General features: G+C 43.7%; 1 protein-coding gene across 1 annotated transcript in view; it reads right to left on the reverse strand.

Moving 5' to 3' along the window:
* The window catches only part of LOC309552167 (perlucin-like protein), a 145,469-nt gene that overhangs the window by 102,681 nt on the left and 28,069 nt on the right, over positions 1-14,719 (reverse strand). Inside the window, exon 5 of the mRNA XM_082252981.1 lies at positions 7,970-8,011. Within this exon, the coding sequence (XP_082109107.1) occupies positions 7,970-8,011 (42 nt within the window). The remainder of the gene's footprint in view (positions 1-7,969; positions 8,012-14,719) is intronic.

Consider the following 14,719-nt stretch of genomic DNA (forward strand, 5'->3'; position numbering starts at 1 on the left):
GTTGGGGATATGAATTTGATAGAGGTACTGGTATACTTGGATGATGTTATCGTGTTTGGCCGGACTTTGGAAGAACACGAGGAGAGGTTGGAAAAGGTCCTGAAGAGGCTACATGAAGAAGGCCTGAAGCTTTCTCCTGAGAAGTGTCAGTTCTATCAATCCTCGGTCCATTACCTGGGCCACATCGTGTCTGCAGAAGGGGTAGCCACCGACCCGGACAAGCTGGAAGCTGTCGCCTCCTGGCCGAGACCTACAAATGTGACCTAACTTCGGTCGTTCCTGGGCTTTTGCTCCTATTACAGGAGGTTTGTGGAGGGGTTCGCCAAGATTGCTCGACCCCTCAATGAGTTACTAAAGAACGAAGAAGATGACGTTCCTGAACTGGTCAAGCCGGTGAAGTCCACCATGGGACCCTGGAAGGCTAAGGAGTCCATCCAGGATCAATGGACCCCAGAGTGTGAAGGGGCGTTCATTCAGCTGAAAAAGAATCTAACCACTGCCCCTGTGTTGGCCTACGCAGACCCCATGAAACCATATGAACTACATGTCGATGCCAGCCGAGATGGGCTGGGTGGGGTACTCTACCAGGAACATGAGGGTCACTTGCGACCTGTCGCCTACGTGAGCAGGAGTCTACTACCTGCTGAAAAGAATTACCCTACCCACAAACTGGAATTCTTGGCCTTAAAGTGGGCAGTGGTCGACAAACTGAAAGATTACCTGTACGGAGCTAAATTCATTGTCAAGACGGATAATAATCCACTCACCTATCTGTTGACCACAGCCAAACTGGATACCACAGGACATATATGGTTGGCTACCCTCTCTAGCTTCAACTTCAGCCTGAAGTATCGGCCAGGAGTCGGGAACAGGGATGCAGATGCCCTATCCAGAAGGTTGCATGCACCCCCCGAACCTGATGAAGAATGGACCCATTTGGCTCCAGAAGGGGTGCGTGCCCTATATCAGGGAACTGAACTTTGATCCAGAGGAGGATCAAGAGCCAAAGAGATTGGGGTTTCGGCTGTCGGAGTACCCAAATACTATTGCAGGGTGACCCAAGTTGAAGGGGAAGATCTACCCCGGCTGTCCAAAAGGGACCTGAGGAAGGAGCAGCTGGAAGACCCTCTGGGAAAACTTCTTTTGGAAGCCTTGGAGATCCAGCGTCCTGAGTTACTTCTAACAGACTCTCCTCAAGGGGCCCGTCTTTTGCATAGAGAGTAGACCCGGCTACAGATCCGAGAAGGGGTGGTCTACCGAAGAGGTCCATCCGAAGATCTGGAGGAGAAGTGGCAACTGTTCTTACCAGCTAAATACAGGGAGAGAGTTCTGGCTGCTCTTCATGATAATCATGGCCATCTGGGACCTGAAAGAACTTTTCAGCTTGTCAGAGACAGGTTCTACTGGCCCTGTATGAGGGCGGAAGTTGAAGGATACTGTCATTCTTGTGTCCGATGCATACAAAGGAAGACTTTGCCACGTCAAGCAGCCCCAATGGGCCATCTGCAAAGCCAGGGACCCATGGAACTGGTGTGCATTGATTTCCTTTGCCTAGAGCCTGATCTGAGTGGTCAAGGGAATGTCCTTGTGGTAACAGACCACTTTACCAGATACGCCCAAGCATTCCCAACAAAGGATCAGAAGGCCTCAACGGTAGCCAAAGTTCTTGTAGAGAAGTTTTTTGTACATTATGGGTTACCACAACGCCTCCACTCAGATCAGGGAAGAGACTTTGAAAGCAGACTGATCAAGAGACTGTTAGATCTGTTAGGCATCCAAAAGACTAGAACTACTCCCTACCATCCACAAGGAGATGCCCAGCCGGAACGATTTAACAGGACTCTTTTGGACATGTTGGGGACTTTGAGCTCAGAGAAGAAACAGCATTGGGGCAAACATGTAGCTGCCATTGTGCATGCCTACAACAGTACTGTCAGTGATGCTACTGGATATTCCCCTTATCGTCTAATGTTTGGACGAGAGGCTCGGCTGCCAGTGGACTTGGCCTTTGGCATCTCGCCCGATCACACCTCTTCAGCATCTCACAAGGGATATGTGGAACGACTGAGGAATAGTCTGAAATCAGCCTATGATAAAGCTCAGGCAACATCTGATCACTTGCAACCCGGGGAAAGGGTATTGCTGAGGAACTTGGGTGTCCCGGGAAGACACAAGTTGGCAGACCGCTGGAAGTCCCAACCTTATGTTATCTGCAAGCAACTACCAAACCTCCCTGTGTATCAAATTCGGCCTGAAGGAAGTGTGGGTCCATTGAAGACATGGCATAGGAACCATCTACTACCTCTCTCTGAAGCAGTTCGCATGCCTCCTGTCGTAGATTCGCCAGACCCCTTCGACCTCTCGCCTGTCCAGACCAGTCACCAGATCTCAGTCGACACTCCCCGATGTGAGGGAGGGAAATTCTCTATCTGAAGACCTGGAAGATGAAGAGGAGGTACCTGACTGGATGTGGTCATCTCAGTCACCAGAACCCACACCTGCCTCCCTGACTTCATTCGAATTGGCTGAAAGAGGAACCCTTCGGGCAGAAGCCCCTGAATTCATACCTTTCCACATGCTTTCAGAAGAAGCAGTTGATGATGAAGATCCTGAGGAGGAGGTTGCACCTTTCTCTGAAGAGGAACTAACCGCTCTTGAAACATCAGATTCCTGTGTGTTGGAACATGACAAAGAGGCCATTGAAGAATCCCCAGAAGCGGCTGGTCCTAGTACCTCTGAGATCGTGCATCCCAATGAACAGAGGGAAAGAAGAGCCATTCACCCACCCAAAAGGCTGACTTATGACCAATTGGGTGAATGCTCGGAAGAAGCCATCTTTACTTCCAAACGAACTCTTGATCAGCCTAGTTCTTCCACTGCAGATTTGGTGGAGGACAACCCTAGCTCACCCCCAGGCACATCTGTACAAGCCACTCAAGTGTCGGGGTCTGTGAACAGAATTACCTTCCCTCCCCCGACAATTGGTGGAAGGTTCCGCTGTCGGCCCTGTGTTTTAATGTGCAGTTGTTGGGTTTGAACTCTGCTTCTGATAAGGGACATGGTTTTACCGTTGTGCATGAGTTAATTGTTTTTTTTTAACGTATGTGACAGGATACATACTGTCGTTATCTTTGGGGACCAAAGTTTTCAAGTGGGGGGAGTGTGTAGCGGGGTCTCCCATTATACAAGTTGTAAAGGACTGCTGCTTGACATTTTCAGGAACTCGGCTCCCTCTAGTGGTGCTGAGGTTACACTGCAAGCAGTCAGTAATATCTTGGACACTGAATACTACATTACCCCCACTGCAGTTGTGATACAAGGGTGCACTGCCTCACCGTGCAGCCTTCTGGGGGATGTTATATAAAGGAAGGGAGGAGCCGGGCCCTCTCTCTTGGGACGCTGATCTGAAGCCAGCAAGGGACTCGCACGGAGGACTGTCACTGTACTGAGAAGCCATAACACTTGGGCCTATAGTGATTGAAAAGTGGATCCTCTGATTCCTGGCAGACAATCTACTCTGGACGTCCATCGTTGTTCGCAAAGTCAGGATCCGCCCTGCGGCAACACCCGGCGAGGTTTGTGACCGGAACTAGAGACTGTGGTAGCAGTGGAAAGTGCCTGGGAACAAGGCCGGTTGGTGAGAAGGGCACCTGCCCACAAATTGATTCCCTGTTAAGGAAAAGGTGTCTCCGGGTGGTACTATATCAATAGCTAATGTTCTGCCACATACTTGAGGCCTAGTGTACCTCCCTAGAAATCACCAAGTGAGTACCAGTGCATAAAACGCCAGGATACAACACTTGCAACACTAGTGAGCCGCCCATCCCTGTGAGACAAGACATTAGGTGCATGTTTGGAGCCTTTAACTTTACTGTGTCCCTCCTAGAACTGCCTATTACCTCTCTTGGATTATAAATTGATGTGCACCAACATTTGCTAGCGAAGACATCCATCCGGGAAAAGAAACTGTGTGTGTGGGGTCCGTACAAGTCTGGCCTATCTGGTAAAGTGATTGGACGTGTACAGAGAGTAACTTTAAGGGAAGGGCTCCTGTGTGTCATTTAACTACACAAGTAGACCTGTGTAGCTGTATTAATTACATGACTTACCAATTTTATTAAATTCCAGTTCATTAGATGTCTCCTGCAGTATGTTGTGAAGTCCATTTGTATTCTAATGTATGCTGTTCTCATTGCACCCCAGTGAAGTTGTTTTAGCTAAATGTAAACTTTGGTGTCGCACCTGGGCCACAGGGAGCTACTGGAGAAAGGTAACCAAATATTTATTCTCATTTAAAGTGATATCTGCCAATTTTTGCTCCTTAATAGTCCTCTGGTGTTATTAACTCATATTGTGTCAGTTGTGCCTAGGGAGGGTTCGAGCCACGTTTGAGGGTTGGTAGGCAGGACATAGACCCAAAAACTTAACCAGCAGCTCCTGCGGGGGTGGTGCTACATGTAAAAGGTCAAAATACAGCCACTCACAGGACCAATCCAAATCCATCTTCTGTTGGTTTGGCTCATTTTTTTTTTGTAATTTTATAAAGTAATAATGACACTGGCTGGGAAGGGGTTAAACCTAGGGGTGATCAAAGGGTTACATGTGAGCCTAGGAGAGTGTTTTCTAACTGTGGGGGGGAATGGGCTTGTGAAATGACCATAAAGATCTGTGATCCTATATAGAAGGATCACAGGCACTCTGTGATCATTTCAGATAGAAGAACGGTTGGCTGTGTTTACAACAGCTGACCGTCCTTCTCTCCCATCGGGGAGCAATCGGGGGTGCCCAGCAGCAATTGTGGCCTCCAGCCCCATGCATCGGTATGCCTGCTGCCTAGTAGAAGTGGGGGCACGCTGCCGACACTGCGCGCTCGCCCCCCAGCACCACGTGCGCGAACGATGCAGTACTATGTCGTTTTGCACAGCCGAGCCAGCCTGCAGCAGTAAAACTGGGAGTGGGCAAGTGGTTAAAGCATACATGCCCAAAAACAAAAATGGTATATATTGCAGCTTACCAGTCCATGTGATGTCTCTATTAATTTAAGATTTTTAGGCTTTTTATTTACCTTTATTTTCATCTGGCAATCCTCCCACTAACACACTTGCTGTCCCTGGGTGACTGCACTCACTCCACTGTATCCATGGAGGGAGCCATTGTTGTCATTAGGCATTTTTCCTGATTTGAACCACAGTTAAGTACAGTTATTCAACCCCCAATGCTGTAAAGGGTTTTAGGGAATTTAGTGTACATTTGTAATTGTATTCAGAATGAAATCCCACAAGGACTTTTAAAAGAACCATATGCAACTAAAATGACATCAATTGGTTTTGTAATACAGTAGTAAATGTTTCTTTTGTGAATTCTTCATTGACACAATTATTCAACCCCTTAAAGACTACCACTCTGAAGAACAGAGGTTCATTGAAGTGTTTTCAATCAGGTATTGAAAATACCTGTGGATGTCAGGGAGCAGCAGTAAAGCCTAATAAGCACCAATTAGGCAGCTTTAAAATGACTGTGATACTCAGCTCCTTCTAGACATTTACTGGTGTGGTTACAAACATGGTGAAGTCAAGAGAATGGTCCAGGAAGACAAGAGAAGAGGTGATTACTCTTCACAGGAAGGGCAATGGCTATAAGAAGAATGCAAAGATGTTAAACATACCAAGAGACACCATAGGAAGCATCATTCACAAATTCAAGGCAAAGGGCACTGTTGAAACGCTACCTGGTCATGGCAGAAAGAAGATGCTGATTTTGACTGCTGTGCCCTACCTGAAGCGTAGAGTGGAGAAAAGTCCCCGTGTGACTGCTAAGGGAACTGAGAAAAGATTTGTCAGATGTGGGTACTGAAGTTTCTGCTCAGACAATATGGCGCACACTGCGTAATGAAGGCCTCCATGCCAGAACTCCTAGGCGCACCCCCTTGCCATCTCCAAAGAATAAGAAGAGTTGACTGCAGTATGCCAAAAGTCATGTGGACAAACCACAGAAGTTTTGGGATAGTGTTCTGTGGACTGATGAAACAAAATTAGAACTGTTTGGGCCCATGGATCAAAGCTATGTTTGGAGGAGGAAGAACAAGGCCTATGAAGAAAAGAACACCTTGCCTACTGTGAAGCATGGCGGGGGGGTCAATCATGCTTTGGGGCTGTTTTGCTTCTGCAGGTACAGGGAAGCTTCAGCGTGTGCAAGGTACCATGAATTCTCTTCAGTCATCCAGATATTGGATGACAATGTGATGCAGTCCATCACAAACCTGAGGCTTGGGAGACGTTGGACCTTTCAACAGGACAATGATCCCAAGCATACCTCCAGGTCCACTAGAGCATGGTTGCAGATTAAAGGCTGGAACATTTTGGAGTGGCCATCACAGTCATCAGACTTAAATCCGATTGAGAACCTCTGGTGGGACTTAAAGAAAGCAGTTGCAGTGCACAAGCCTAAGAATGTGACTGAACTGGAGGCTTTTGCCCATGACGAATGGGCGAAGATACCCGTAGATCGCTGCAAGACACTTGTGTCAAGCTATGCTTCACGTATAAAAGCTGTTATAACTGTAAAAGGATGTTGTACTAAGTACTAAGATTGAATGTCACTTGGGGGTTGAATAAAACTGATAATGATGTGAGCACAGAAAAGACATTTGTGGTTATTTCATTATAAATGTTATGTTATATTTGTCTGACCTACATGTGCCTCTTTGATTTAATTGTAAGCAGGATGACTGAATGATCAAAATCAATGTCAAACTGGCCAAAACAATCAATTTCATTGGGGGTTGAATAATTTTGAACACAACTGTATTTCTCTTTTTATCTCCATTATATGGAAGGTGAGGGAATTAGCAGTTTATAGAAAATAATTTGGACGAAAGATAGCATTTTTTGATTTATCAGTTCAGTGAACAGAAAGTGACAAGAACATGGCATTTCTGGTAAGACCATGTATTTTCTGTAATTGCTGACAATATTCTTAGTTTGAAAAATAAGAACTAGTGCAAGTGCAACATCAAATGACTTATAGGCTGCCAGATATTAAATACTTGTTCTTCAGTTTAGATATCCTTTAAATGCAGAGTTCTTAATGCCTGCTAATTAACCTATAAACAGCATCAGTACAAATGTAAAGTGTCAGGACAAGCAGCAAATCATACATTGACTAAAGCTGGCTATACATTCTACAATTTTCTTATTCGATTTCCTTTAAATTTACCTTCAAATATGTAGTGCAAGGGCCTGACTGATTACATACACATTGAAAGCGTTTAGGTTTGATCTCATATTATATGGTTTTGGTAAATCTAGAGGAAAATTGTATAATGTATGGCCAATCTAAGACTGCAGTCACACATTTTTTTCATGCATCGATCGATGTGCATTGCCATAAGACAGCATATTCACTTTGAATAGACCCTTAACAGGTCTCAACACCTGGAAAAAACATTCCTACAATTTTGTTGAGAAATACAGCAAACCACAGCGCACAGTACATTGCCATCTGTGTGTGGTGCACTGAAAAGCAGGTGTGTATATTTACCCATGTACATTGCTTGGCTGTGCATGCATACAGTATATGAATGTACATTTAAAATAACACAGGGGTGGCACAGTGGTGTAGTGGTTACCACTTTTGCCTAGTAGCAAAAGGGTTACTGGTTCAAATCCCAGCCACGACACAACCTGCCTGGAGTTTGCATGTTCTCCCTGTGCTTGCATGGGTTTCCTCCCACACTCCAAAGACATGCTGATAGGTTAATTGGCCCTACTACAGTATGTGTATGTATGAATGTGAGTTAGGGACCTTAGATTGTAAGCTCCTTGATGGTAGGGACTGATGTGAATGAACAATGTATATGTAAAGCGCTGTGTATATTGACGGCGCTATATAAGTATCTGAAATAAATAATAAGAAACATATGCTCAGCAAGTTATTCAGCTCCATGCAATGGATTTAATTCTCTATTTACCTGACTTCCATAGACCAGAAGCTTCACTTTTTGAATCTGAAACTGTCAGAAAAAGAATTAAAAAAAAAAATCAAACAACATGGCGCACACATCATTTACAGGCAAAACATTTTTCTTAGATTGGAATAGAATTAGAATTATTGTAGTTTGTGTCTCCCATGGGGAGATTTATTCCTTCTCCTCCTTGACCTGGGGTTCATTGTTACGGGGAGAAAATTAGGAATAATCCAAAATGTTAGAGTTGTTAACAGAACAGAGATGAGGGGAAAATCTTCCAAGGGTACACTTTTAAGTTAGTATAGGGGAAACATGTATGTAAGAAGTGTGGTGGAGTTGTTCCAAAGAGGTAAAAAATTTCCAAAATAAAAACTAATTACTGAAAATAAAACTCGACTGGTGCCACTGGAAACTCCATTTGGCCTGTTTAGGTATACCATTACCTACCAACTGGGCGGTACATTTATTTCTGTATACTAAGCAGTGTAATGGACTTTGCCATATATATAGGAATATATAGAAATCATGTGTATCATTTTTAACCCTTTCCCAATAAAATACATGCATAAATATTTGTATACAGCATATTCACTGGAAATACCATTTTTATCCTCAACATATAATGTAACCAAATATATATATATATATATATATATATATATATATATATATATATATATATAATGTAAGACTTTGAAGTCAATGTACCCATGCCCCTTTAAAATATGGCCAATATGCAGCACTTGTAGCCATGCCCAATTTTTGCTGCAAAGCACAGAGGGCCCTCCTTCTCCATTTTTCCAGTTGGCCCCAGAGTCCCAGTCCACCTCTTTATAAGTACAGTGGATATAAAAATTCTACACACCCCTGTTAAAATGTCAGGTTTCTGTGATGTAAAAAAATGAGACAAAGATAAATATTTTCAGAACTCTTTCCACCTTTAATATGACCCATAAACTCTACAACTCAATTGAAATACTTTTGGGGGGGGGGGGTAGGGGAGTAAAAATAAAAAAACTAAAATAATGTGGTTGCATAAGTGTGTACACCCACTTGTAACTGGGAATGTAGATGTGTTCAGAATTAAGCAATTAAATTCAAACTCTTGTCATAGGAGTCAGTACACACCTTCCATCATTTAAAGTGTCTCTGATTAACCCCAAATAAAGTTCAGCTGTTCTATTAGGGCTTTCCTGATATGTCACATCCTACAGCAAAAGCCATGGTCCTCAGAAAGCTTCCAACGCATCAGAGGGATCTCATTGTTGAAAGGGATCATTCAGGAGAAGGGTACAAAATAATTTCCAAGGCATTCGATACACCATGGAACACATTGAAGACAGTCATCATCAAGTGGAGAAAATATGGCACACCAGTGACATTACCAAGAAATGGACTTCACTCCAAAATTAATGAAAAGTCAAAAAGAAAACTGGTCAAGGAGGCTACCAAGAGGCCTACAGCAACATTAAAGGAGCTGTGAGAATATCTGGCAAGTACTGGCTGTGTGGTACATGACAACAATCTCCTGTATTCTTCATATGTCTGGGCTATGGGGTAGAGTGGCAAGACGGAAGCCTTTTCTTACAAAGAAAAACCAACCAAGCTGGGATAAATTTTGCAAAAACAAATCTAAAGTCTCCCAAAAGCATGTGGGAAAAAGTGTTATGGTCTGATGAAACCAAGATTGAACTTTTTTGCCATAATTCCAAAAGATATGTTTGGCGCAAAAACAACACTGCACATCACCAAAAGAACACAATACTCACAGTGAAGCATGGTGGTGGCAGCGTCATGCTTTTGGGCTGTTTTTTGTCAGCTCAAATAGGGGCCTTGGTCAAGGTAGAGGGAATTATGAACAGTTCCAAAAAACAGTCAATATTGGCACAAAACCTTTATGCTTTTGCTGGAAAGCTTAACATCTTTCAGCATGACAACAACCAAGAGCATACATCCAAATCAACAAAGGAATGGCTTCACTAGAAGAAGATTAAAGTTTTGAAATGGCCCAGCCAGAGCCCAGACCCAGATTGAAAATCTGCGGGGTGATCTGAAGAGGGCTGTGCACAGGAGATGCCCTCGCAATCTGACAGATTTGGAGTGTTTTTGCAAAGAAGAGTTGGCAAATATTGCCAAGTCAAGATGTGCCATGCTGATAGACCCATACCCAAAAAGACTGAGTGCTGTAATAAAATCAAAAGATGCTTCAACAAAGTATCAGTTTAAGGGTGTGCACACTTATGCAACCATATTATTTATTTTTGTTTTTTTTACTTCCCTCCACCTTAAAAAATTCAGTTTGTTTATATCAAAGAAACCTGACATTTTAACAGAGGTGTGTAGACTTTTTATATCCACTATATATTGGATAAACATTCACAGAAACCTTTTAACTTACTTTCCTAATTAGACGAGAAGGAAGGAAGCACTAGACTGCTTGCATGCTCCTTCAGGCCATAGGCCATGTCACAGCAGAAACAGAAATTGTTCCCAGTGCTATAGAAGTGAGCAGGAGAAGATATCAACTTATTTGTGGCTGACCATACAACTGAAGTAACTGGTCAAAACAAGCATTAGGAAAAAAGAAGTTGTATACAGAGAACCAACAACAATATATTTGAAATTAGAATTACTTTATTGGAAAATTAGAACACAAATACTGACAAGGTCATAGTCCTATAACCTCCAGGTATCCCATGAAATAAAAACCAAAGTAGACAACGTTGTCTCACACATAGACATAAAATTGGCCTCACGTTCAATCCCATGCATACCAAATCGTCCTATATAATGTAAAGGTGCTTATATGAATTGCGCTAGTGGAGGCAGTCCAGCGCCAAGTAAGATCCGCCCTTGGGTAATGTTAAGAGAAAACTTCTTATTGCACTTATATATCCCTTAATTCATATTGTCCTGGAAAGGTGAGGAGGAAGACTAAGTTGAAGACTTGGGTCTCAGGGAGCCAACCATGCTGCACTCAGTTTATCCACAAATGGAGAAAACATACGTATGTCACCATATGGGGTGGTGTTATAGCCAAATAACTGTTTCAGTCTTAGAATAGTAGTGGTCTAATGACTGCATTAAAGCCGTACTAGGATGGCCAAGTATTTCACACCAATCCCAAGGCTAAGGTGACTATGTTAAAAGTTCAGTCCATGACAGGAAGGGTGGTCAGTAAGCTGAAACTCCGAATTGAAATAGCGGTGTCATAGATAAAAGTGGCTATATATACCACTGGAGATGAAAGGGTGCCTGGAGGCTCTCACTACTCCCTGGCACTGCCCTCTTCCTTGTTGCTCCCACTGTGTACCAATTGTCAAATGCTTTCAGTGGCCCACATGGCTGTGTGTAGCTGTTTAAGGTGGAAGGCCAGCAGGCTGTAGATTATTTGTTTCCTGTAGCAGTGCGGCTCTCTCACAGACCTCACAAACCTCGGTGTGTACCGGTGCCGGTTCGCCGTCCCTCTGGAACTTACACCATGGAGTAGATTGAAAGCATTATAAGAGTCAGGGCACAGCTGCGCTGCCTACATCAACACGCTTCACATTCGTGTACGTATGCTTCGTCAGGACGAATGGACGTTCCTTATCTACAACTATTTAAAGGGAATGAATGCCCTATCAGTCAGTACGTCCACTTAAGGCCATCTAGTGGTACATTGTCAGGACTGCATGGCTAAGCTGAGAAAGAGTAATACAGTTACCAAACTAAAGACTCATACAAATCAATTAATTCTTGCATACTGGTTATAATAGCATATTCTATTATTACATCACCCCCTTTGCTGGATCCAATGAACAGTGCTTTTTCACCTTTCCCTATATGATTAGATATCTTCACATCTATATATATCAAGGGGGAACTTAAACAGCTGTTCTGCCTCTTCAGTCTAAGCATTGAAAGTGTGATCTCTGTAACTTACAGTTATGATGAGATAGCGATACCCTCAATCTTAGCTGAAATAACAGACAGGGGCTTGATCCCGACGACACCTTGAAGATCTTGTGCAGTTAAATCCATAAACTGTAAGGATCTTACAACAGTGAACATCAGATAGGTCAAAAGATCATAATATGATCCACTCCATGAGACAAGAGGCTGAGATGCATTACACGCAGGGGTGTCCAAACTTTTTTCAAAGAGGGCCAGATTTGATGAAGTGAACATGCTTGAGGGCCGACCATTTTACCTGACATTCTTTGGACCATTAAAATTAAATGCAAACTAACTATTTTATGCAAAGTTTATTGCAAATGGCATACTTTTCATTTCATCACATGGATAACAAATCTAAACAGGTGTTAAATCACTCTGCCTTTCATATCTGAAGGCCAGATGAAAAAAAAATCATGACCAGGAAGCTGAAATATATGTCAGGAACATTGTAAAGTAAATTACATATTTTTGGTAATAAAGGTTGTCTGTCAACTTTTAAGTAAAAAAAAATATGAACAGGAACATAACACCAAGTATACATGTTGTGTTCAAATATATTGATAACTGATTTAGACCAATTGACATTAACTGAGATTTTACAATGTATTCATCACAATCCGGAGCATGCGTGCTCCCTAATCAGTCACACAAGGGTTAACCACGTATAAGCGCTATATGAACCCACTGATGATGATTAATGATGGCAGCAAAAAAAGTCATGAATGATGCCAATGTATTTTTGCAAATTACCTGTGGGGCCGTATTAAAGCAGCCCGGGGGCCGCAATTGGCCCACGGGCCGGACTTTGGACATGCCTGGGAAAACTGAACAAAGAGGGTGGAGCTATCTATACAGGATAAACTGAGCTAAGGGGAGGGGAGAAACCAGGGGCAGGAGAATACATATAACATTTAAAGGCATATCAAAAAACATGTGAAACATGACACTCCCCACCAAAATCTATGATTTCTATTATTAACAAACTTTAGTCCAAGTCCAAATATAAGCAAATGAAGATACTTTTCCAGAAACATCTGCAAAACAAGAGGGAAGGGAAGAACAAGGCAAAACAATGCAAACATTAACATAGAACTTGCAGATGCTCGTTTCGAAGGCCCAAGTTGTGACGACAAGGAAAATCCATCTTCAGAGAGGAAGGGAGCAACATGCACCAATCCTTCTTACCATTACGCACACCACCATTCCTGGCTCAAGCTTCTGGCATGAACCAACTCTGGGCCAGCCCCTGCAGACCTGAAAGCATCTTTGCTCCGGCATGGCTCTTGTCCTCTAAACAGTCCAGCTGAAGTACCATATGGCATCTTTTATCCTGACTCATTGAATGGTCCCTTGAATGCTTAGGGGGTAATTTTGGTTCATAGGACAATCCAGCAGAGGAGGGCATTGGGGAGAAGGAGGAGGAGGGGGTAGAGCTGACAGATCTTGCATCATCACCACCAGCTGTATGGAGATGTGGTGGTAAAAAAAGCTTAAGCACTGAGCCCTGTCTTGCATCCTTCCTAGTTGCAAGCAGAGTTACCCAGTGTGCTTTGTGCAAGTGTGCTTGCTGGACCATGAGTCAGCAATAAGGTGGACCAACGATGGCAAAACATTGCCTTTCATGTGATGGTACAGAGCTTATGTAAAAAGAAATAGTGACTGAGAATCTGCCATTGTGGCACAGCACATTCTGCAAATTCACGGAAGGGGGCAGAATCCACCAGATGCAAAGGTAGAAGTTGTAAGGCCAGCAATTTGAACAAGCTGGGATTTAGATGCTGGGCAGGTGCGTGCCACTGAGTCTTTTTTTTTTCTGTGCTGCAGCAGTTGGGGCAAAGAAATGTATCTGCTATACTCTACAGCGGGTAGTATGCTGCTGGAAGATTTGTTGCAAGGACCTGTGAAACCCTTTGCTATACCATCATCCCTGTCAGTGGAGGCTGCTGAGAGGTCATGAAATATAAGCAGGGTTAGACATGAGAGGTGAGGAGTGAGGGAACTTGCATCCCTTGACTGTGGCTTTCAGGTGCTCCTGCCAACGAGCTGAGTGGTGAGAGGTTAAATGCCTTCTCAAGCATGGTACCCAAATGGCTGGTGTTTTTACCTTGCTTGATGTGCTTGCAGCAGAGATCACAAATTGCAACAGTGCGATCAGCTCCACATGTGCTAAAAAAGGCCCACACAGCTGAGCTTTGGGAAGTGGGCCAGGAGATGACAGCTCTACAATCTATTGGAACAGTGTGTCTACTCTCTACTCTCCATGATGCCAGCATCTGGAGGACATCCTGCCTCATTGGGGTTGTTTCTCACCCTCACTTTCCTCCTTTGGTCTATGCGGCACCTAAGTCACGTCAGTGACCTGATCATCAGCATCCCCTCCATCTTCATCATCACTGAAGCCAACTTGACAATACGCTGCGACTGGGGGAACATGACTACCAATTTGTTGATTATCAGTGTTCTCCCCTTTCTGTAGGCTCATGTTACTCCCTTACTCTACTTCAGAACCAACATCAGAATCAAATAATGTCTGTGCATCCTCAAGAAGCAAGTGGCTGAAGCTGTGTTCAAATAATTCAGCTGACTCCTCTATGCATGATGCTGGGGCTATGGCAGGAGTAGCTGTGGACAAGGAGGCAGAATAAGCCGCTCTGGCAGCTGAAGTGGACTGTGCACTAGTGCCAGCTTGTGTCATGGAGGATGTGGATAGTTTAGTAAGCCCGTCCAGCATCGACTCTACATGCTGTGGCTGGATAGCACAGGCAACATCACTAAACAGAGACAAAGGTGCCCTACCTGAGTACGGTCCACGTC

This window comes from Pelophylax lessonae, assembly GCF_965119305.1.
Source record: "Pelophylax lessonae genome assembly, chromosome: 4".
Classification (NCBI taxonomy): domain Eukaryota; kingdom Metazoa; phylum Chordata; class Amphibia; order Anura; family Ranidae; genus Pelophylax; species Pelophylax lessonae.